At 40.3% G+C, this 22,135-nt stretch overlaps 1 protein-coding gene across 3 annotated transcripts in view; it reads left to right on the forward strand.

Annotated features, from left to right (window-relative positions):
* Positions 1-22,135, forward strand: part of BAK1 (BCL2 antagonist/killer 1) — a 50,129-nt gene that overhangs the window by 16,168 nt on the left and 11,826 nt on the right. For all 3 annotated transcript variants that reach the window (XR_006103691.1, XM_042465196.1, XM_042465197.1), the window contains exon 2: positions 3,195-3,316. Coding sequence is in view for 2 of the 3 variants with exons in the window: in XM_042465196.1 (XP_042321130.1) it covers positions 3,241-3,316 (76 nt within the window). In the remaining variant the exon portion in view is untranslated. The remainder of the gene's footprint in view (positions 1-3,194; positions 3,317-22,135) is intronic.

Raw genomic sequence — 22,135 nt, forward strand, 5'->3', positions numbered from 1 at the left:
TCACTCTCACTACAGTGTCTTTTACAGTAGTATGTACTAGAAGATGGCAATGTTTCTTTTCTGAGCCCTGAAAAATCACACTTGCAATTTTGTGCATATCAAACTGCTGTTAAACTTTTACTTTTTGTTTAGTTATTTGAAAACTAAGTGGCCTTGATACATTGTAGCAAAAGTTAAACCTTGTTCATTGTGCAGTTGAATCTGGGTAGCATCTTTGTCATTTTTTCTTTTATAAAAATTGATACAAAAACTGAGGATGACTTTTCTTAGGCTGCCCAGCAGGGCTTGTTGGGTGACTGTGGTGATACTTTGTGTCTTTTCTAAGTTCCCTATGCATTCAGTGATATGTACAACAGTCTTATAAGGCAGGACAATATCATGATCATCATCCAGATCATCATTCTATAGTACAGATGAAGGATCTGTGGCACTGAATTGCTAAAGGCCTTTTGTCATACTGTAAGAAATTATATTTGTTCAGTGAATAAACATACAAAATGATGGTGGCCTTTTCATGTCTTTTTGGTGCATTTGGGAAGACACTTTCTGAACCTACTGAGCAAGTCAGATACAGGTATGAATTGCTGCTCAAAGCCAATCTTTCTAAAAAGAGTAAAATTGCAAAGGTCAAACCACTGCTTTGACCTTAGCTAACTTTGCTGTATCTGATCCTTGTCACATGAAGTGCTGTGCTAGAGACCCAGGCAGGAAAATCCACCTTGCCATATTTTCATTAATAAGGAGTTGAAGGCTTTCATGGCTGGCATCCATAGTTTTTGGTGGGGTTTTCGGGCTGAAGGGCAAGCATTCTCTGAAGATGCCAGCCACAGATGCTGGCGAAACGTCAAGAAGAAACTCTTCTAGAACATGGCCACATAGCCCAAAAACCCCACAAAAAACTATTTTCATTAATACTTTTGCAAATGGCCATTGTTGATAATGTAATCATTAGTACCCTTCTACTGTTCTAGTACTGTCTACATTTTGCACAAAAAAGAAGCAAAAATGTACACCCCCCCAAAAAACGAAAATCCTTACTGTCAACATCCCACCCCTAGTCATGTTCATCATGTAGGGTGCATCTACACTGTAGAAATAACGCAGTCTGACACCACTTTAAGTTCTGTAGCTCCATCCTGTGGAATCCTGGGATCTGTAATTTTACAAGGCCTTCTTTGCCAGAGTGCTGGTGCCTCACAAAACTATAAATCCTAGGATCCTGTAGAATGAAGCGATGGCAGTTAAACTGGTGTCAAAGTGCATTATTTCTGCACTTTGTGTAGATGCGCCTGTAGATATTCCTAGATCAGGGGTGGGAATCCTGCAACCCTTGGGATATTGTTGGACTGCAGGTCCCAGCATTCCTCTACTGTTGGCTATGTGGGCTTGGGCTTATGGGAGTTGCAGTCCAACAACGTTGAGGACTGCATGAATCCCACCTTTACTGGAGTTTATACTCCCTGCATCTGAGAAAGTAGACTAGCCCACAAACATTCATACCATAATGAACATCTTAAAGTGTTATAGGACTTTCTTTTTGCACTTCTTTAGGTGCATTCTTGAAAGTTGCTCAGCAAAAAACTTCCTACAACACTGCTCAAAATGATACAAATGATACAAAATGAACTCCTTTTGAGGATTTGTGTGGCTTCAATTTTGAATTAGCCATTTGGGCAGCATCTATTTGAGTCTTTCAGTGAAGTTTAATGCTGTAATGTGAACTTTTTGGCGGGGGCGGATTTTGGAATACTTGTATTTGAAGCTACATAATACACAACACAAGTAGCATAGTGCATACTGTATATACAAGACTGGAGAGGGACACAAAGCTAGAGAGATGGAGATGGAGAAAACTAAGGGTTTACTAGGTGCAAATCCATGACTCCTGCCATTTCACAGATTCTTGTGACTTCTCCAGTAGCATCTCTCTCCACTACTTGTGTTGTGTATGAGACATGAGACTGGAGAGACACTGGGGATCTGAGAGATAAATGAGGAGTAGTACCACAGCCACCACTTTGAAGGCATAAGTAGGCAGCTGGAGGCAAAAACTTTTATCTTTTTGGAGAATTTCAGATTTCTGGATTAGGGATGTCTTTCCCACCCTCTTGAATCATATATAGGTACATATATATATACAGTACATTTTTAAAAATATTTAATGTTTTAAACATAAATACAAGAAAGGGGGAATCAAATAGGAAATGGATATGATTAAGCATGTGCGTAATTTAATTTGAACTGACCATCATTCCAAACAACAACAAAAATTGAAGCCACCGTCTGTAGAATACACATTCATTCATGGACAAAACAGTATCATCTTCTTACTATTGAATGATCTGAGTATGTGTGTCTTTCAGCAATGTTGCAAGCATGGATAATCTAACCATGTTTACCATCAATTAGGTTGCAGAAATTTAAATTTAAAAGTATACATATTGAAATTTTTTCTCAGTACAAAATTAACAAGTTGCAATATATTTAGCCAGAAGCGAATGAGAATTAGACTTGCCTTGATTGTATGGCACAAGGAAGTATTAGTAGAATTTTATCAGCAACATTTAGTTCACCAACATTTCCTTTTTTTAAAAAATGCAGAGGTGTCCTTTATACCCACAACATCATTTTTTGCTGAATCAGATGCAGGAAATCTAGAGATTTTAGACGTGTAGGCGGAGACTGTTTTCCACTGATTGATTTGGACAGGATTATTTGACTGTTTGTTCCTCTCGATTCTAATTTGATTTTAGTTTCCAATAAACATTTGTAAGGTGCATTTGTTAGTTTCAGTTTCACTGAGAGAAGAATTAGTGTTTCCAATACAATAAGAGTCGGCTAGGCACTCAGTGTTTCTTTTTTATAAGCAGTGCAAGAAGCACTGATGATGGAACAGAAAGAGTGTTGTGAAAAGTTTAGGTTGAGAGGTTAAGTAACAATTTGGAGGGGGCAAGATAGAGAAGGAGAAGGCACTAGACTTTATTTTTGGTGAGACAGGGAGGGTACTAACACAAAAGAGTGGGTGTGAGTAAGGCAGAGCAGAGTTGGGTTACCCAAAGAGGTGGAGCTAAATGGCTCACAAGGGAAGAGGAAGCAGCCGAGGGAAAGGAGTGCTTTAGCTCAGAGGATTCTCTTTAGCATTCAAACTCTTGAACCTTGTTGTGGTCACAGACTGGCTTGTCTGTCTCTTGCAGATTCTTGGGGATTACCGCTGTTTTTCCCTCAAAGCTCCACTGCAGCATGGACTCAAGAAATGGCAGTGACCCAACAGACAGGAACACAAGGAGACGCAGATCATCCGTGGAAATTGCATCAGGTGAAATGCTTGTAACAACACTCAGCTCTTTTGTGTTCACTTTGTTATTGTAACATGAATGAAATCATACGTTTGGAAATGAAAGAATAGGCCCATATGTCTGCCAGAACTTAGCAAATGGCAACCTTAACTCGCTAGCCATTCCTAATCTGTCTACAGGATTTACTAATAGGATGCTTTTTTAAAATGATGTTGGCTGCAGTTGTGTGCATGCTTATAGGGGAGTGAAACCCATTTGACATAGCAGAACTGAAAATTTAAGTAGACATGTATAAGGTTGTGCTGTGACTTGGCCTGTTTTCCTCTTGATGTGTCATTCTTGTGGTTTTCTTTTACAGCAACCTCAGGGCAAAGGACTACTAGTCAGAGGTTTTTGACTTATTTGAATTAGTTTGTTGTTTGTGGCATTCATGTATTTTGTGCCACAAATTCCTGTATTTTAAATATTAAATGTTTATTTTGGCTTATTTGTTGTTTATAACAGTTATGCTTCTTAACTTGCATGTGCATTTTTGCTATTAAATTTTATATACCTCCCTGGGATTTCTCGTGAATGACAGAAATGTACAAATGTTTCAGTCAATCCAATACTGTCAGTCAATGTCACTCAATATAACACCATTGTGCACCAGAGATGATAAAGTTACAGTTACAAAGTAACTAGTTGCAGTTATAATTCCAAGGCTCCAAAAACTACTTAGTTATCATTATAGTTGTGGAGATTTTTAAAAGGCACTGTTTACTTTCCCATTTCTCAAAGTTAAACCATTGTTGTTGTCAAGTCAACTTTGATTTATGAGGTCCCTATGACGAGAGACCTCCAAGTCACCCTGTGACATCAACCTGCTCAGATCTTGCAAATTTAGGGAGGTAGCTTCTTTTATCACCTGTAATTGGGTCGTCTTCTTTTTCTATTGCCTTCTGTCTTGCTAAGCATTGTTGTCTTTATAGTTACCTTCAAAACATACAAACAGAACTTGAATGTTACATGTTTCTGGCTTGTGATACGAACACACTTTCCTACTACCTAACTTGTTGTCACCTCAACACCCACAACAGAAAATAAGGCTGTAGCACAAAGTACAGTAGGAGCAAACACTTGGGCTGTGTAATATTCATAGAATCATAGAGTTGGAAGATACCACAAGGGCCATCCAGTCCAACCCCCTCTTCTACACTTTAGTGAGGCCACTGAATCATAGAATCATAGAGTTGGAAGAGACCACAAGGGCCATCCAGTCCAACCCCCTGCCATGCAGGAACTCTGAATCAAAGCATCCCTGACAGATGGCCATCCAGCCACTGCTTAAAGACCTCCAAGGAAGGAGACTCCACCACACTCCAAGGAAGTGTGTTCCACTGTCGAACAGCCCTTACTGTCAGGAAGTTCTGCCTAATGTTGAGGTGGAATCTCTTTTCCTGTAGCTTGCATCCATTGCTCCAGGTCCTAGTCTCTGGAGCAGCAGAAAACAAGCTTGCTCCCTCCTCAGTATGACATCCAGTATTGGTCCTGCTTTACAAATTGAGAACCTGAAGTTAAGGGAGTGTTATCACTGAAATAACCTCACAAGTTGATGGCTGCATTAGAATTTATTAATCATTTTAATATCACTTTTTAGTTTACTTAGTGGCTCATTGTCTTTGCCTCATACTCATGGTAGCACTTGTTAATAAGCCCATTTTATAGATTTGGAACTATTTGTTTTCTTAGTCCATCTGATAACCCGTAAGGTTGTTGAAAAACAATAGTAAAATAAATATAAACTGCAATGTTTAGTGCTTTTCCTAAGTCAGGAAAGTGTTGAGTAATCATCACAACAACCTTATAAGCATTGCAGATCTTGTGAGAGACTGAGATATGCCTAGGGTCACTGAGTGAGTTTGTGACAAACTCAAAATTTGTATCTGGCACTGTTATGATAAAGCTCTTGAACTGGTTGGTGCTTGCTTTCTGTGTACGTCCTTCAGTTCTTACACATTTCTACATACCAGTTGTAACTATTCTACTTATTTTGCCTATCCTGTTTTCTGGAGCATGTTAGTTTTTGGCCCAAGACTGGATGGATATTGTATTTGTACTTGGGAGAAATGGATAACATGATCATCACATGTGCACACTCAGAAAACTGCTGGCAGTGTTCATTGCTTTTGTCTATCCTGATATTGTAAGAACACAGATCCTTCTGGACTAGACTAAAGGCCTATCTAGACCTATCATATCTGGCAGCCTGTATCCCACAGTAGCAAACTAGATGCCCATGAGAGTCCACAAGCAGGATGTGAAAGCATCATCCTTCTCCTGCTATTGTTTCCCAGCAACTGTTAATCAGGATTAGATCTTGATATACAGCCATCATGACCAATACTCATTGATAGCTTTATCTATCTAATAGCATTGTGTACTTAAACAAGCTGGGGTCAAACAGTTTAAAATAACTGACTTTATCTAAAGCCTCTTAATGCAGGCATGTTGATATGTGATTATACTAACAATGTATGGCTTTCAACATAATTTCCTCAGTGTGGATTTCACACACTGTAGCTCTCATAGCCATTACAGTGGTCCCTTGGTATCTGCTGAGATTTGGTTCCAGGATTGCCCCCACCCCACCCCAGGGGACATCAAAATCCATGAATGCTCAAGTCCCATTACATTCAATGGCTTAGTTAAATGGTGTCCCTTATAAAAATGGGAAAAATCAAGGTTTGCTTTTTGGAATTTTTAAAAAAATATTTTAATGCTATGGATGGTTGAATCCATGGATCCAGAGGGCCGACTGTAAATAAATTCTCCAAAATGGCTTTTCCAAGAATGTCTAGAATTTAGTATAATTAAAGCAAAGAACATTATGAAAAATGATGAACATGTTTGACTAAAACTTTACCTAACTAGCATAGTAGCCATTTTACAAGCCAAAAGTCTCTTTAACCGTTGTTTCAGTAAGCTGTAGCTACAGCTTCTTTAGCTTCCATTTGTCCATCTTATTCATCATCTTATCAAGTGCTATATTGTGGTGTGCCAGAATCACCATTTTGTTAAAGATTTCACTTTGAACTAGACCAAGAAGATAGAAATTTTACAGTGTTGTCATCCAAAGAATCTTAAACAGCATTGCTGGGTCTCAGTTGTCTGCTGCATACAGGATTTTTTAATAGGCAAAAACCAGCCAGAATAAAAATTGTCCAAATAAAGTTTTTTGTATTTTTCCATTGAAGCTCTTTTGTGCCAAAACAGCTTCAAAACAGAATGCAGAGAAGCTGGTAGGAGTCCTCAAATGCAAAGCATCCCTCCTGCACCTTACAGATGGGAGGGCAACAAGTACATGCTCATTTGATCCTCTCTAAGAAGGCCCACATGAAGATATTGATATCATGAGGGGCTGTGATGAAAGGATGTGGTGTAGTCAAGCACAGACGCTTCACTGTAGAGCAACCAAAGAAGACAACAGGAATGCCCAGGACATGTTTATGGTAGCAGCAGTATTTCATCGTTAAAAACAAAATATTGTCACATCAACTCATTTCTAGCAGTCTTATCTAGTGGAGTCAAACTTAATAAATTCCAACTTTGATTTAAGTTTAGATGAGCAAAATAGGTTAGCATCAGGAAGGAGTGAAGCTCCCAGAGGTGTGCTTGCAGACACATGAATGGAAAAAAGCAATGCCCAATTTAACTGCTAAAACCATACCTTTGCTTTGAGAACATTTATGCATGTGTGACCTTTTCACCTGTAATGCTTGTAAATGAGTCACTGTGGCTTTATCAGCAGTGTTTTTTTCCTGTGACTTATTTTGTCATATTCATAGGGGGAGTGTTAACAATTATTTTATAAAATTGTGGCCTTCCAAATGTCATGGAACTTTAATTCCCCAAATCCCTCAATATTAGCTGTACTGGTTAAGCCATCTGGGAACTGCAGTCCAACTACATCTGGAAAACCACACAGTTCCTACACCTACAATTAATACCTGTATAAATGCCAATGTGGCATTGAAACTGAGTGTACTGGGTGCTTCATTTAAAAAAAAAAAGTCCACCAGTTGCCTTTTCTTTACTGAAGCTTTAGATACATAAAATTCCCCAGATCAGTCCTACCTTAGCCTGCCATCTTTACATCAGTGTGGCTGAACAATGATAGCAAAATCATCCCTAAAAATATAATATAAAATATCATAGAATCATAGAGTTGGAAGAGACCACAAGGGCCATTCAGTCCAACCCCCTGACGTGCAGGAACTCTCAGTCAAAGCATCCCCGACAGATGGTTATCCAGCCTCTGTTGAAAGACCTCCAAGGAAAGAGACTCCACTACACTCCAAGGAAGAGTGTTCCACTGTCGAACAGCCCTTACTGTCAGGAAGTTCCTCCTCAGACAGATATTATTATTATTAATTATTTATTATTAACCTTTATTTATGAAGCGCTGTAAATTTACACAGCGCTGTACATACAATCTTTTTAATTAGACGGTTCTCTGCCCTTGGGCTTACAATCTAAAAAGACATGACACAGAAGGAGAAGGGAGCGGTGGAGGGAAAGGGTAAGAGGTCCAGCAGTTCTTCTCTACCTCCAAGGCCTGGACCAAGGCAGATGGACTGGAGGGAGGGCTTGGCTTCATAATGGATGGTTAATCTTCTTCCAGGGAAAATACATACTCTCAAGTAGGATAATGCATATACAGTACATAGCAATACAGGAAATGGTTTGATAAACAGACAACAAAAGAAAACCAAATAGCAAGCGACAATTATGCAATGCCTGGGAAGGCTACTCTGAACAGGATGGTTTTCAACTCCGTTTTGAAGCTGGTTAAAGAAGTGATGGCTCTTGCTTGTAGGGGAAGAAGGTTCCAGGAGTGAGGGGCAGCAAGTGAAAAGGGGCGAATCTGGGATGGGGCAGAGGAAATCCTGGGCTGAGACAGGAACCCTTGACTACCAGAACGGAGGGCCCGAGTGGGAAGGTGAGGAGAAAGAAGGTCTGATAAGTAAGGAGGGGCCAGTCTATGAAGGGCTTTAAACGTCGACAGCAGGAGCTTGTACTGAATACGGAAAGGGAGGGGGAGCCAGTGAAGGGATGCCAACACAGGAGAGATGTGGTCAGAGCGGTGGGTGGAAGTGATAATGCGTGCAGCTGAATGCTGGACAGAGATTAAAGGACGGAGGTGAGAAAAAGGAAGCCCAGCCAGGAGGACATTACAGTAATCAAGTCGTGAGATCACTAGGGCATGGACCAGGATCTTGGCAGTAGAGACGGAGAGATATGGTCGGATTTTGGCAATATTGTACAAAAAGAATCTACAAGCCTTGGCTGTGGTCTGGATCTGAGGGATACACGACAGAGAAGAGTCAAAGATAAAACCAAGACTGCGGGCTTGCTGGATTGGTTGAATAGAAATGTTGTCCACAGAGACAGAAAAGGAGTGTTGAAGGGTGGGCTTAGGAGGAAAGACAAGAAGCTCCATCCTGGACATGTTAAGCTTCAAGCGCTGATGGCGCATCCACTGCGAGACGACTGTGAGGCAAGACAAGACTTGCTGTTCAAGCTTTGTAGAAAGGTCAGGGGCGGAAAGATACAGCTGGGTGTCATCGGCATACAGATGGTAGGAAAAGCCAAGAGAGCTGATGAGTTTACCTAAGGACAGTGTGTAGAGAGAAAACAGAAGGGGACCCAGAACAGAGCCCTGGGGAACTCCAACAGATAAGGGAACAGGAGACCCCCTGCAACTACTGCAAAAGATCTGCCAGACAAGTAAGATCTAAACCAGTCAAGAACAGAGTCTGAGAACCCAAGGTCAAAGAGTATGTCAACTAGGAGACAGTGATCAACAGTGTCAAAGGCTGCAGACAAATCAAGAAGGATGAGAACAGAGTAAAGGCCATTAGCCTTGGCCAGTAAAAGGTCATTTAGAGATCTCATTATACAGGGTGGTATATAAACATTTAATTAATAAATAAATGGAAACAGAGGTGTTCCTTATGTGAGAGCTCAGTGATAAAATAAATCTCTTAATAAGAAAGCTTAACACCATTTGTCTTCTGTAATGTGGATAAACCAGGTTATGTTTGAGTTATGATGCTTGGGAGTTTTATAAAAGTAATTCTGAAGAAATCAGGTTAGCATTGTTGCCCATAAGAAAGATTCCAAGATCCATATTAATGTGTGCAAGCTGATAGATCTCCATAAGTTGACAAAGGCAGGGTGGGGGAATGGAAAAGAAGGCATGAAGAAAGAAATGACTTGATGAGGAATCCCTGCTGAGGATTTTATATGACCTGTTGCTGCCATTTCATCTCTTCCAGCTGCCACCTACCGTATTTTCCGGCGTATAAGACAACTGGGCGTATAAGACGACCCCCAAATTTTTTTAAAAAATGTAGGGTTTAGCCTATACTCACTGTATAAGGCTACCCCTCCTCCTTAGAAGCTGGCAGCCGGCCATGCACGCGCGCGCCGTCTTCTAAGGGGCCTCCAAAGGCCCCTTAGAAGCCGGCATGGGGCTGCAGGCTTCCCAGGCCTCCAAAGGCCTGAGAAGCCGGCGGCCCCAGAGCACACGCGCCGGCTTCCAAGGGGCCTCTGAAGGCCCCTTAGAAGCCGGCGCGGGGCTGCCACCTTCCCAGGCCTCTGGAGGCCTGAGAAGCTGGTGCCCGAGCGCACGCGCACCGGGCCCCCGGGCTCAACCTGGCGTATAAGACGGCCCGCCAACTTTTGACTCAATTTTCAAGGGTCAAAAAGTCATCTTATATGCTGGAAAATATGGTACTTTGGTTTTTGTTGAGTCAAAGACAAAAAAATCAAGCTTTACTGTGCCCGAAGAGGAAAATCTCATGTTTGTGTGGAGGCTTTCCCTGTGAGCTAAATTCCCAGGCTGGATTTCACTATTATAATAGCAACCAAATAGTATGCATATGTTTCCCCTCTTCGGTAAATATAATAATTACAAAACACAGAGATACTTGATTGGAAATTAATTTTGCTTTTCTTCCATCCTCCTTGTATAATTTAAATCAATCCACCCAGGTTTTTAAATTTTGTTGTTGCTAAAGTTTTTATCAAGTTGTACATGGAAATTATTTTTATGGAGAGTGAACCAATCTCTTAAAATAGCTGTTAATTGTAGTACATCTCCCAGAAATAATCAGTGTTTTATGTTTGTCTTGATTGAAGCCAGCACCTGTCTTTCTTACAGTTTGTAATTACTGTATATACTCATGTATAAGTCTAGAAATTTAGGTTAAAAAATTGACCCAAAAAAGCTGAATCAACTTATCCATGGGTCAATGTAAGTACTGTACTTTAACTCAGATAGATAGATAGATATCCCCTGGTGAAAGGCAAGAGTTTAATCTGCTCTGGAAGCCTTGACCCCCTTCTACTCTCTCATCCATTCAGCCTTTAGTATGAGTACAAATAGTGATCCTTGCTGTAATTTTGTAAGTTCTTTGGCATTGTTTTCCTTTGATTTCCCTAAGTTTTACCCTCGACTTATCCATGAGCCATATCAAAATCTATCATTTTGGCCCCAAAACCTGCCCTCAACTTATATATGAGGTCGACTTATAGTCCAGTATATATGGTAAGCATCTTCTAGGCTGTGTGTCTGTGTGCATATGTGTGCATGCGCCTTTAAGTCACCTATTGATTTTTTAATTAATATTAGTATATTTATTTGTACCTCACCTTTTCCCCAAAACTGGGACTCAGGGCAGCTTGCAGTTGTAAAGAACAGTACAATTAAAAACTTACTAAAGTGATACATTAAAATAGAGTTAAATAATTACAATATTAAAACAGATGTATGGTAACGCCATGGATTACATAGAGTTTTCTTAGGCAAGGAATACTCAGAGGTGGTTTTGCCAGTTCCTTCCTCAAAAATATAGCCTATAGCATCTGGTGTTCACTGGTGTTCTCCCATCCAAGTACTAACCAGAGGTGGCCTTGTTTAACTTCCATGATCAGATGGGATCTGGTGCCTTTAGGGTATTTAGCTATCTTCAAAGCTGTGTACAGATGGCAAATAGTCAGTCTTGGGCAGCATTGAGATGTCTACTTTACCATGAATATGGTCATCTGTGTGTCACACTTTGTCAAATAGTCTGTCATACTTCCCATGGTGATAATTTATTTGCTACTAGCCAGTAGCCACTGGCTGAGTGATTCTGGGAGGTGTAGGCTGCATCTGTACTGCAGAAATAATCCAGTTTGACACTACTGTAACTGATAAGGCTCAATGCTATGGAATTCTGGGAATTGTCACTTGTTGTGACTCCAGAGCTCTCTGACAGAGAAGGCTAAATGTCTCTCAGAACTACAATTCCCAGAATTCCATGACATTGAGCTATGGCAATTAAAGTGAGGTCAAACTGGATTGTCTCTGCAATACGGATGCAGCCATAGTCCAAAAGGTAACTTTCTCAAGCTCAACTCACTACTAGAGGGTGGGCCTTTTCAGTAATGATCTTCCATTTGTGGAATAACTTTCTCAAAAAGGTTTTCCTAGTAGTATGGTGTTTACAGTTGTAAACCGCTTAGACACTGTTAGTTCAGTTTGAGGCAGTATATAAATGAAGCTGTTTGTTTGTTTTTGTGGGGTTTTTAGACAAAAATTTTTTTTTAGGATTTTTAGATTTTTGCACTGCTGTGCTCATCTGACATTTGATTGTGACTTGGTTGTATTCCTTCTGGGATTTTACCCTTTGTTTTCTCCTTGTGTGTTTTAGTGACTCAGCCTGATTTTTCTGAACCACCAAAGAGGTTCAGCTATTGGGTGTAACAGAGGTATTGTAACAAGTACATTTGTTTCTCCTTCTGCAAACCACGGGCTTCCCCAGACCAGACTAATACCTTCCTCTTGTTTCTCAGCCTTGTTGTGGCTACACAACCCTCATTACGCAGACCCTGAGTTAGCTATTAGTGTACACAAGTTGCCCCCTAAACAAAAAGTTGCCCTGGATCTTTGGTATGTGCTTGTTAACTGAACCTGTATTTGAGGAACCTGAAAAAAAACATCAGACGTTAGCACCAAAGGCAGAGGTCTTCACTATACCTTTATGTACAAAATAGGCATTGTGTAGTTCTGTTTTTGAACATTTTAACTGCAACGCACGTGTGCCAGTTGGTGAAGCATGAGGTTGCCATACAGTTGAGTCTTGGATTTTATGCAAGAAAAAGTCTTGAAGGAGTTATTTTTACAGATCAGATTTTCTTGCACTCAGAGCAATCTGGTGGATGAACACCAGTCTCAGTCCTGCCTTTGGCCAGCAGTATTCACAGAGAATTACGCAGTAAGATATGTATAAGATGGAACAACATAGTCCCAGCTACATTGGATTGGATTTTCCATAGATTTCTGTGGGTAAAATAATAATAATAATAATAAGGTCCAAAACACACTGCAGAAGTAATCCAGTGTGAAACTGCTTTAACTGCCCAGGCTCAGTTGAGGGAATCCTGGGAACTGTAGTTTTGTGAGACATTTAGCCTTCTCTGTCAGAGCTCTTGTGCCCCAATAAACTACAGTTCTCAAGATCCCCTAGCACTGAGCCAGGCCAGTTTAAGTGCTCTCAAACTGGATTAATTCTGCAGTGTCTTTTGGACCTATGCCACCTTTCTCCCAGAAAAGGACCCAAGGCAGCTCACAAAGATAAAAACATTTTTAAAGACTTCACAATATTTTTTTTAAAAAAATCATCTAGATAAAACAGTATTACAGTTAACACAACATATATAAAAGTTAAAAACATACCTAAAACACCCCATATAAAAAGCACCCTGTCATGTTTATATATTAAAAACCCTGCCTTAATAAAAACATTTTTGCTTGCTGGCAAAAGGAAGGCAGGGGAAGGGAAAGGAAAATTCTAATTTCTCTTGGGAGATTTAAAAACAGCTTCTCAGTGCAGACCAGGACATGATCTTGAGAGACAGTTAGATGCCCTTTTGTGGTGAAAGGAGGAGAAAGATAGGGCAAAGGACAGTGGGGAAAGGGAGACAGAATGATAACTGCCCACCTCCTATTTATCTCCTTAATCTCCTTTGCATTTCCTGCTTTCTTTCTCAGTCAGCTTCTCCTGGCACCTGACACCTGCTCAAGATTTCCTTTTCCAGTTGACTCACCTTTCCTTAGCTTCAGATATATTCAGTCTTGTTTTGAGTTCTCCTCCCTTATATATTTTTTTTCTGCCTAAAGCATTTTTAAAATATAGATCTGGAAGTGTTTGACTTGCTCTAAGCCTGCTGGTATCAGCACTCCCCAAAGTACAATTTTGGCTGAAAACAGTGACCAGAAGGAATGTAATATCGTTTCTGGACAGTGTTCCAAGAAGCTACTCTGGTGTGGGTTGGAGTTGGGTATAGGCAAAATTTGGCTCCCACATAGTTGTTCACCCCTGATCTCTAAACACAACAGAAGAGGGAAGCATGTGTGGGAGCCATTAGGAGTGATGGTGTGGTTTATACAGACCTCAGGTTTAAATTATATTTTGCCATAGGAATGCCCCTCTGCCATGGCAGGATGCAGGACAAACGGACAGAAAAGACTGCTTTAACTCTAACCTGTGTTGTTGGATTCCCTGTTTGGTTGCTGGATGTTCCCTCAGTAGAAAAGAGGTACTTCTGGACAGTAATCGTATTCAACATGGTCTCTTCCCTTGATTTTCATTTTCAAGCCAGGATAAGAGATTCATAGGATATGGATATACACTTGAATTTTCATAAATTTTAAAATAAATTTACACTAGAGGCTAAAACTGTGTGGCCTAACAGAGGAAGGAAATACACTACAACACAATACAGTTAGCCCTCCTTATCCACTGACTTTTAATCCACAGATTCAAGCATCCACAGCTTGTAATATTCTAAAAAAGTATAAATTCCAAATAGCAAACCTTGAATTTCCATTTTATATAAGGGACATCATTTTGCTATACCATTATATTTAATGGGACTTGAGCATCCATGGATTTTGTTATCCACGGGGGATACTGTAACCAAACCCCAGTGGATAACAAAGACCCACTGTATAACTGCGATCTTTAGGTGCTCTCATTCATTTCTTTGGAAGATGTTTTGGAGAACTCACTGAAGTATTCTGCCTTTCTTTTATAATTGTTTTTGTGTGTCTTCAAGCCTTTTTCGTACACTTATGGCAACCCTAAGGCAAACCTCTCACAGGATTTTCTTGGCAAGTTTCTTCAGAGGGGGTTTGCCATTGCCATCCTCTGAGGCTGAGAGAGTGTGACTTGCCCAAGGTCACTCAGTGGGTTTTTATGCTTAAGCGGGGAATTGAACCTTGATCTCCAGAATCATAGTCCACCATTCAAACCACTATACTATGCTGGCTCATATTTAAAAATCAAAATAGAGTTGCGTATTAGGAAATGTTTACATAACTTCAAGTTAAAAATGTGGCTAATGCTAAAGATTTTGCTAGCAGTGTATAACAGTTTGGCCAAAAACTTTCCTATTTTAGCCATTGTACATTTCTCCTGAGTAGATGTCAAATTTAAAAAGTAGATTCCCTAGATTTAGCTCTATTGTAGAGTGGCCAATATATTAACCCCAGGCTAGAGCTATGCACATACCAAGATGGGCTGTACAGATAGGATTCTACAGATGGCAGAAAGTTTTCTTTGGGGTTGGACATGGACCATGCTTAAGTTTTCAAGTCATAACTATTGTCATTTGCAACCACCCTCGACACTTCTTGTATGGTCATTGTTTTAGCTGTGGTTGTGGGGGTGGATGTCTTGGAGGAGACTTGACAAGAACTGCTTTGGTAAATGCATTTGATAAGAAGCAACTACTGTAATCTTTTATCTGGCATACAGGCCTGTTACAGACAGCCAAAATAAAGCTGCTTCGAGTCACAGTGGAGGTATGGTGTTTCAATGATGCATGCGTCCTAAGAGTCCAGAAGTCGCACCAAGCTCCAGCCCTAAGGACTGGAGCATGGCTTTGGTGTGGCTTCTGGACTCTTAGGACGCATGCATCATTGAAACACCATACTTCCGCTGTGACTCGAAGCAGCTTTATTTTGGCTGTCTGTAACAGGCCACAGTTTAATATAAACCATGCAAGCTTTAAAATGTGAGGAATACACTTCCTGGCCCTAGTTCAGCAAATCTGGTTTGCAGTGTAGGAGGCAATGGTGCAGGTGGATTCAAGTGACATGTGAAAGGTTACAGAAGCAATATATAATTTTATCTCCTTAGGTTGCTTACATGTGGGCACAGGTTTAGGAAGGGCACTGTGAAGGAAATTTTCTTCTGAATCTAGACAGCTCTTGTATCATCAGGGTGTCTATACTGTATATACATAACAGTGTAGAAACAAAGAACTGTTGCACATCCCCCCAAGACACCACAGGTAATGTTGGTTGACTCACATCATTCAGTTCCATGCTTAACTGCTAAATTGAGTCTATTTACCTGCCACTTCCACTCTCATGGATCACTTGGAAAAGCCCTCCAACTCCTTTGCTTTCCCACATTCTCTGTGTCTTTTCAGAACCTCTAGATTTCCTTTCTTAGCCACAGTGGGTTCCCCCCCCCCCGCCTTCCAGGGAAATGGTTCTTAAACATCAGTCTTCCAGATGTTTTTGACTTTAGAGCCCATAATTGCCAAAGCTGGCTGGAGCTTCTTGGAGCTGAAATCCAAAACATCTGGAGGACCAGTTTGAGAACGACTTTTCTAAACTTCCAACTTTTCTGGAAGCTGCTAATTATTTTGCACTCAAGCGTATTTCATTCAAATATGCTTACCATTCTTTAATGGATTTCAGATGGAATCATAAAGTTGGAAGGGGCCCCATGACTCTTTTTGAGTTGAACCCCCCCCCCCCTACTCAGCACAGGCTCTCCAGCTGGAGCATCTTCAGCAGGTAGCTGTACAGCCTCTTTTTGAAGATGTCTGGAGAAGGAGACCCCACCTCTTCTCCAGGCAGTTAATTCTACTGCTGAACTGCTCATGGGAAGAACTTCCTTCCCATGTTCAATCAAAATCTGTCCTCTTGTAATTTAAAATCATTAGACCTGGTTCTGCCCTATGGAGCAGCTGAGAATGAGTCTGCACCCTCCTCACTGTGACCGCCCTTGAAGAATTTAAAGAGTATAGTCATGCCACCCCTCAGTTTTGGCTTCATCAAGTGGAACATGCTCAGCTCCTTAAACTTTTCCTCATATATTTTGTTCTCTGTTCCAATGTCTATATCCTTCTTAAAATGAGGTGCCCATAGAATTTAAAGCACTATGTATTTATTATTTCATTTGTATGTCACCTATCTCCCAGAGTAGGACCCAAGGGGAACCCAAAGGAGAATAAATTAAAACCACTTAACAGTAAAAAAAAAAGTTAAAACAATTAAAACTTTTCACATCAAACAGTATAAAAGCATTTAAAAGACATATAGAAGTAATAAATAAACATGCATACATACCAATAAAAAAACCCTCCCTGCTTACATATCAAAAGCCTCCTTAAACAAAAAGGAGCTGATGGTGAAAGGAGAGATACCCCCCTCTTGCCTTAGGGTTGCCATAAGTCACAAATGATTTGAAAGCATACAACAACAATATAAGATCTCTGTAACATCCCTGGTTGTAAATACCCTAAAGGAGAAAGATCCTGTCTGATCTTGTGAACTAAGCAGGTTTAGCCCTGGTTAGTATTTGAATAGGAGACGACTACCAATGAATACCAGGTGCTGCAGGCAATATTTCTGAGGAAGGAACTGGCAAGATCTCCCCTGATTATTCCTTGCCTAAGAAAACCCTATTAAATGCATAGGGTCACTATAAGTCGACAGGCAACCTGAAGGCACATATACACAAGTAGCCCCAGTTGGAAAATCAGCATTCTGGCTGCAGCATTTCAAACTTGCTGAAGTTTCCAAAAACAACCACACGTAAAGTGTGTTACAGAAGTCCAAGCAGGATGCAGTCAAGACTTGTTTCACTGTGGCCAGATCTTAACATCTCAAGGAATAGGCACAGCTGGTGAAAATGCACTCCTGGCTGAAACCAGGGCCTCCGGCCTCAAAGTTGAGTGCAGGAAAACACTGAAGTTGCCAGCCTTAGATTTCAGGGGAAGTGTAACACGGCACAGGCAGAGTCCCTATTTTCTCATCTGCCTTTTGACTAACAAGGAGTATCTTCTCACATATCTGGATTAAACTTCTATTTGTTTTCCCTCTTCCAATCCATTACTTACAACAGACATTGGTTCAGTACTAAGACGGCTTCCTTGGAATCAGACGGAAAGGATTATGTCCCATAATCATGCCTGAAGCCAATCTAGATAACCCATCTAATCCAGAAACCCCTAGCATTAGAAAGCCACCACACACTCCAGAACCTTTTCCCAAAAGGGGAAGTTAGAAATTGCCCAATAACATTCTCCAGAATGTTAGGATCCAAGGAAGCCTTTTGTAGTAATGGCCTCACTATTCCAGATGAGGCCTGGCCAGCACAAAATGTAGTAGGACTATTACTTCCCTTGAGAGCCAGCATGGTGTAGTGGTCTGAGCATAGGACTTGAACTCTGGAGATCAGGATTTGATTCCCCACTCGGCCATGGAAACCCAGTGGGTGACCTTGGGTGAGTCTCACACACTTAACCCCAGAAAACCCTGTGCTAGGTTCGCCTTAGGGTTGCCTTAGGGTTGCTATGGGCTGGAAATGACTTGAAGGCTCCCACAGCAACAATTACTTCCCTTAACCTTGTTTTTATATTTCAGTGAAGATATGCTTCATTATTGTAGCATGGTTTTGTCGTACTCTTCCTCCAGGGAGCTCAGAGGGCTACCACGCACACATTTTATCCTGATAACAGCCCTGTGGAATAGGCTAGGCTGAGAGAGAATGAGTAGCTGATGGTCAGCAAGTAAGCTTTGTGGCTCAGGTGGCGTTTATTCCTAGTTCCCCCATTCCCAGTACTGTTCACTGCCTTTCACCTTATCATGTTAATACTTATAGTGCAGCTAGAAGTGATACTCCTTCTTACTCTTATATGTCCACATGGTGCAGCTGAGTAAATCAAGGAAATATCTCACTATTCTATCATGATCAGAGCTTGGAAAAGTTGCCTCTTTGACTACAGTTCCCAGGATCCCCAGAGAGTACGGCTAGTTTCTGAAAGCTGTAGTGTTAAAAGTAACTTTTCCAAGTTCTGGCCTTGATGCCGGATGCAGAGCACTGGTTTCCTTGACAAACTTAACTGAAATGAAAGCTATTTGTTGTGATTGTTGTTGTGCCTTCAAGGCATTTCTGACTTATGGCAACCCTAAGGCTGGGGTTTCCTCACAGAATCTTATCAGAAGGGGCTTGTCCTTGCCTTCCTCTAAGGCTGAGAGAGTGTGACTTCAGTAGGTTTCCGTGGCCGATTCAAAACATGGAGATTGAAACTCAGGATTCCCAACACTGTCCAACACTGAAACCACTACACCACACTGGCTTTCTGAGAGTAGGGTAGTAAATATAAATTTGGCAAAGCTGTGTGTCAGTGTGTGCGCATGTGCTGCAGAAGTAAAAAATTGAGGAAATTGGAAGGAAAGCAAAACAAAAAACAAAAAAATTCCATCCTGCCCTGCAGTGTCTACAATTGACTTTTTTTGTCTGATGCCTTTGGCACAGGCAGCCTTATTTACTCAAGCCTTGTCTTCTGCAGTGTAGCCTTGTCTTCTGCAGCAGAAGCCAAATTAATCCTCTGGTAGTAAGCCCAGATCAAAGCACCTAAAAACAACTGGCAGGCGAGGCCCAGACTAGAAAGAAGAAATTCCAGATCAGAAAAGGTTGCAGTCCTGCTTCACTGCCTACCCTTCTCTTCTCTCTTCCCTCACTTGTTTGTTCTTCTCACACAGCATTCCTAGGCACAGTGCTGGCCTTCTGGTGGGAGAGGAGCCATGGTCGTGGAGGGGAGCAGTTGGAAGGCAGCATGCTCGGAAAGAACTGATCCCCTTACAAGCAGCAGAAGCAACACCTTTTTTCTCATCAATTGTACTCTCTTCAAGGCAAGCCTAAGGGGTTTTGTTGCCTGAAGCAAAGTACAAAATACTCACCACTCCTAATTCCACATATAAAAGTGAGCTGAGCAAGGAAGTTTTACTACAGCAGTCAATGGGATTTCCAGTTTAGAGGGTTCAGTGCAACCTGTTCATCATCATATGTCATTCTGTCTTAAAACAGAAGCGGAAGGCTAGTGGGAACTGTTGCTGTTGCCCCTGAACATCTGTAGCCTGAAGATGCTCCATGATGATAGGATTGGTCAGGCTCCCCTTCTCTTCCTCTTTTAAAAAAGTGTTTTTTACACTTGGTTTCCAGATCCAGCTGTCCACTGGTTTTGGCTGTGATACAAAAAGAAGAGGAGTAATCCCACAAAACAAAGATGAGATACTGTGGTCCTTCAAATGTTGCTCAACTACAGCTACCATCAGACCTGCATGGTCAGCAGTCAGAGATGCTAGGAGTTAGACTAGCAACACTGGAAGGGCCACATGTTTCTCACTATATAAATTTACATGTGTGACCCTGGTGAATTCTCTCTCTTGTTCTGGCACCCAACATCTTTTCTTTCTTGGAGTAAAACCAGATTTTTGCACATCATGAAAGATGGAATACCATACTAAAGCTTTCTTCCAATCTAGTCTCTTGGGGGTTCCCCCCCCCCTAACCTTTTGTCTCATCACTCGGTTTAGATTCAGGGTCAGTTGATATGTCACTTGAGGCAGGAACCAGTTGTAGGAAATGTATCACACATACACATGCACACACACCAGGGGATGAAAACAAAGAAAAGATTTAGACCTGCTGCCAATTAAAACCGCCCTGCCTCCTTGAAGCAAATTTGTCTTAAATTTATTTTCTTTACCATGTTTGTTTCTTTTCTGATCAACAGTGGATAACCCTGAGCATAATAAACTATCACTACTAAAATATTCTCCTGGTTTTGTCTATCAGATTTCAAAGACAAAGAAATCAGTGTGCATCATTTTACTTGGGTTCATTGATGTTGATACTTTCTAGAAAAGCAGGTGGCATGGACAGAATTTCTGCTGGATGTAGAAAGGAGAGACTTCACATAGTCCAAACCTGTTGTTGTTTGTTTGTTGTTATATTTCTGGAGAAATTTCCCTTGGCACAGTTAACACTATATCTAACTTAGTCCTTTATGACAGTGGTTCTCAATCTTTCATATCTTTTAAGTCTTACTTAGCCAAAGAACCTATGTTCTACCATTATAGAAACAAAAATATTACTTTTTCCAATAATAGTAATAAGTTTACACACATTCTGTTATTATATTATTGTTTGCAGCATGTTTTATGAACATAAAAATTGCAGTAATGTTGTTGGGAATAAACACAAACAAAAATATTTATTCCACTTATAGTGGGAAATTGTAATATAATTCATGTATTCAGTTTTACAATTTATGTTGACCATAAATTTTACTGCTACAAGAACTAAAATACAAAGAAACTAAATTAAATATTGCCATCTTATTACTGGATATTATGTTTATTGCTGAGACTAAAATACTTGTGTCTCATGTAGACCATTTCTGTGTCCATAGTTTTATAGTTAAAACACAATTGAAACCAAAGACTTGCTTTCTGGGAATATTAAACAAACAAATTGATATGAAACTTGGAATTACTTTATAATATATGATTACTGTGGCTAGAACTGTGTATACTAAAAGATGGGGAAACGACATTACCCCAACAAAACAAAACAAAACAAAACAAAACTAGCTGATGAAGAAAATTGAACTTGCTGAAAATGATAAATTGACAATGTTGAACAATTTTAAGAGAGATTGGGAATTGTTTATTACTTTGGGGCTGTACATCAGTTTTAGGCTTTGTAAATTAAAGTTTACAAAGTTATATGTAGTAGAAGCATGAATATTACATAATATAAAAAGAATTTAGTAATAGTGGAATATAATCATCAGTGTGGGGGTGGGAAGTCAGTAGTGTTAGCATTGCTTGCTTTTGTTTAGTTATTTAGCTGGGGTTTTTGTTCTCTTGTTATGCATATTGTTTTCTGATTTATGTTTTAAAAGTTTATGTGGTTGTGTTTTTATGGATGCATCTACACTGTAGAAATAATGCAGTTTGACACTGCTTTCAGTACTATAGCTCAAGTGCTGGTGCCTCACAAAATTACAAGTCCCAGGATTCTGTACGTTGGAGCCATGGCAGTTAAAGTGGTGTTAAACAGCATTATTTCTACAGTGTGAATGCATCCAGAGTTTAATTTTTAAAAAGATTAATTTATAAAAAAGATTTTTTAAAAGTTGAAATACATATACCACAGGTTAAGAAACACATCTTTATAGAATATGTTGGTATCTTTGAATGTTTAGTTCCTTTCTGAGCTTTTCAGTATACCGGGTCTGGGGCAGGGGATCACATTGCCCTCTGTCTTTATTTTATTGGGTTGCATAAGAATTGTTCTGTGTTGGTCATAATCTTCTCCCACCACAATGATATTTCCCTCCTTGCAATGGTATTTCCCTCATTTCATCTTTAACCTCAGAGGGTAGAGCATCAGCATTAAATGCCAATTTAATTACAATATTTATTTCCTGTCTTTTTACCAGTTTACCTCAAGGTGCCTTACAAATAACAATTAAAAAACGCTATTGAAATAACAATGAAGGCAGAAGACAAAAACAGTGAAGCTGTGAGTTAAGTATGTATTAAACAGCAAATTTTAGATATTCCTAAGGGCCACTAAAGGCATGAAAGAACATGGCAGCTTTTGCCTGTTAAGATAGCAAAGAGCCAAGTATTCATATTTTGGTAGGAAGCTACA

This window comes from Sceloporus undulatus, chromosome 4 (assembly GCF_019175285.1).
Source record: "Sceloporus undulatus isolate JIND9_A2432 ecotype Alabama chromosome 4, SceUnd_v1.1, whole genome shotgun sequence".
NCBI lineage: Eukaryota > Metazoa > Chordata > Lepidosauria > Squamata > Phrynosomatidae > Sceloporus > Sceloporus undulatus.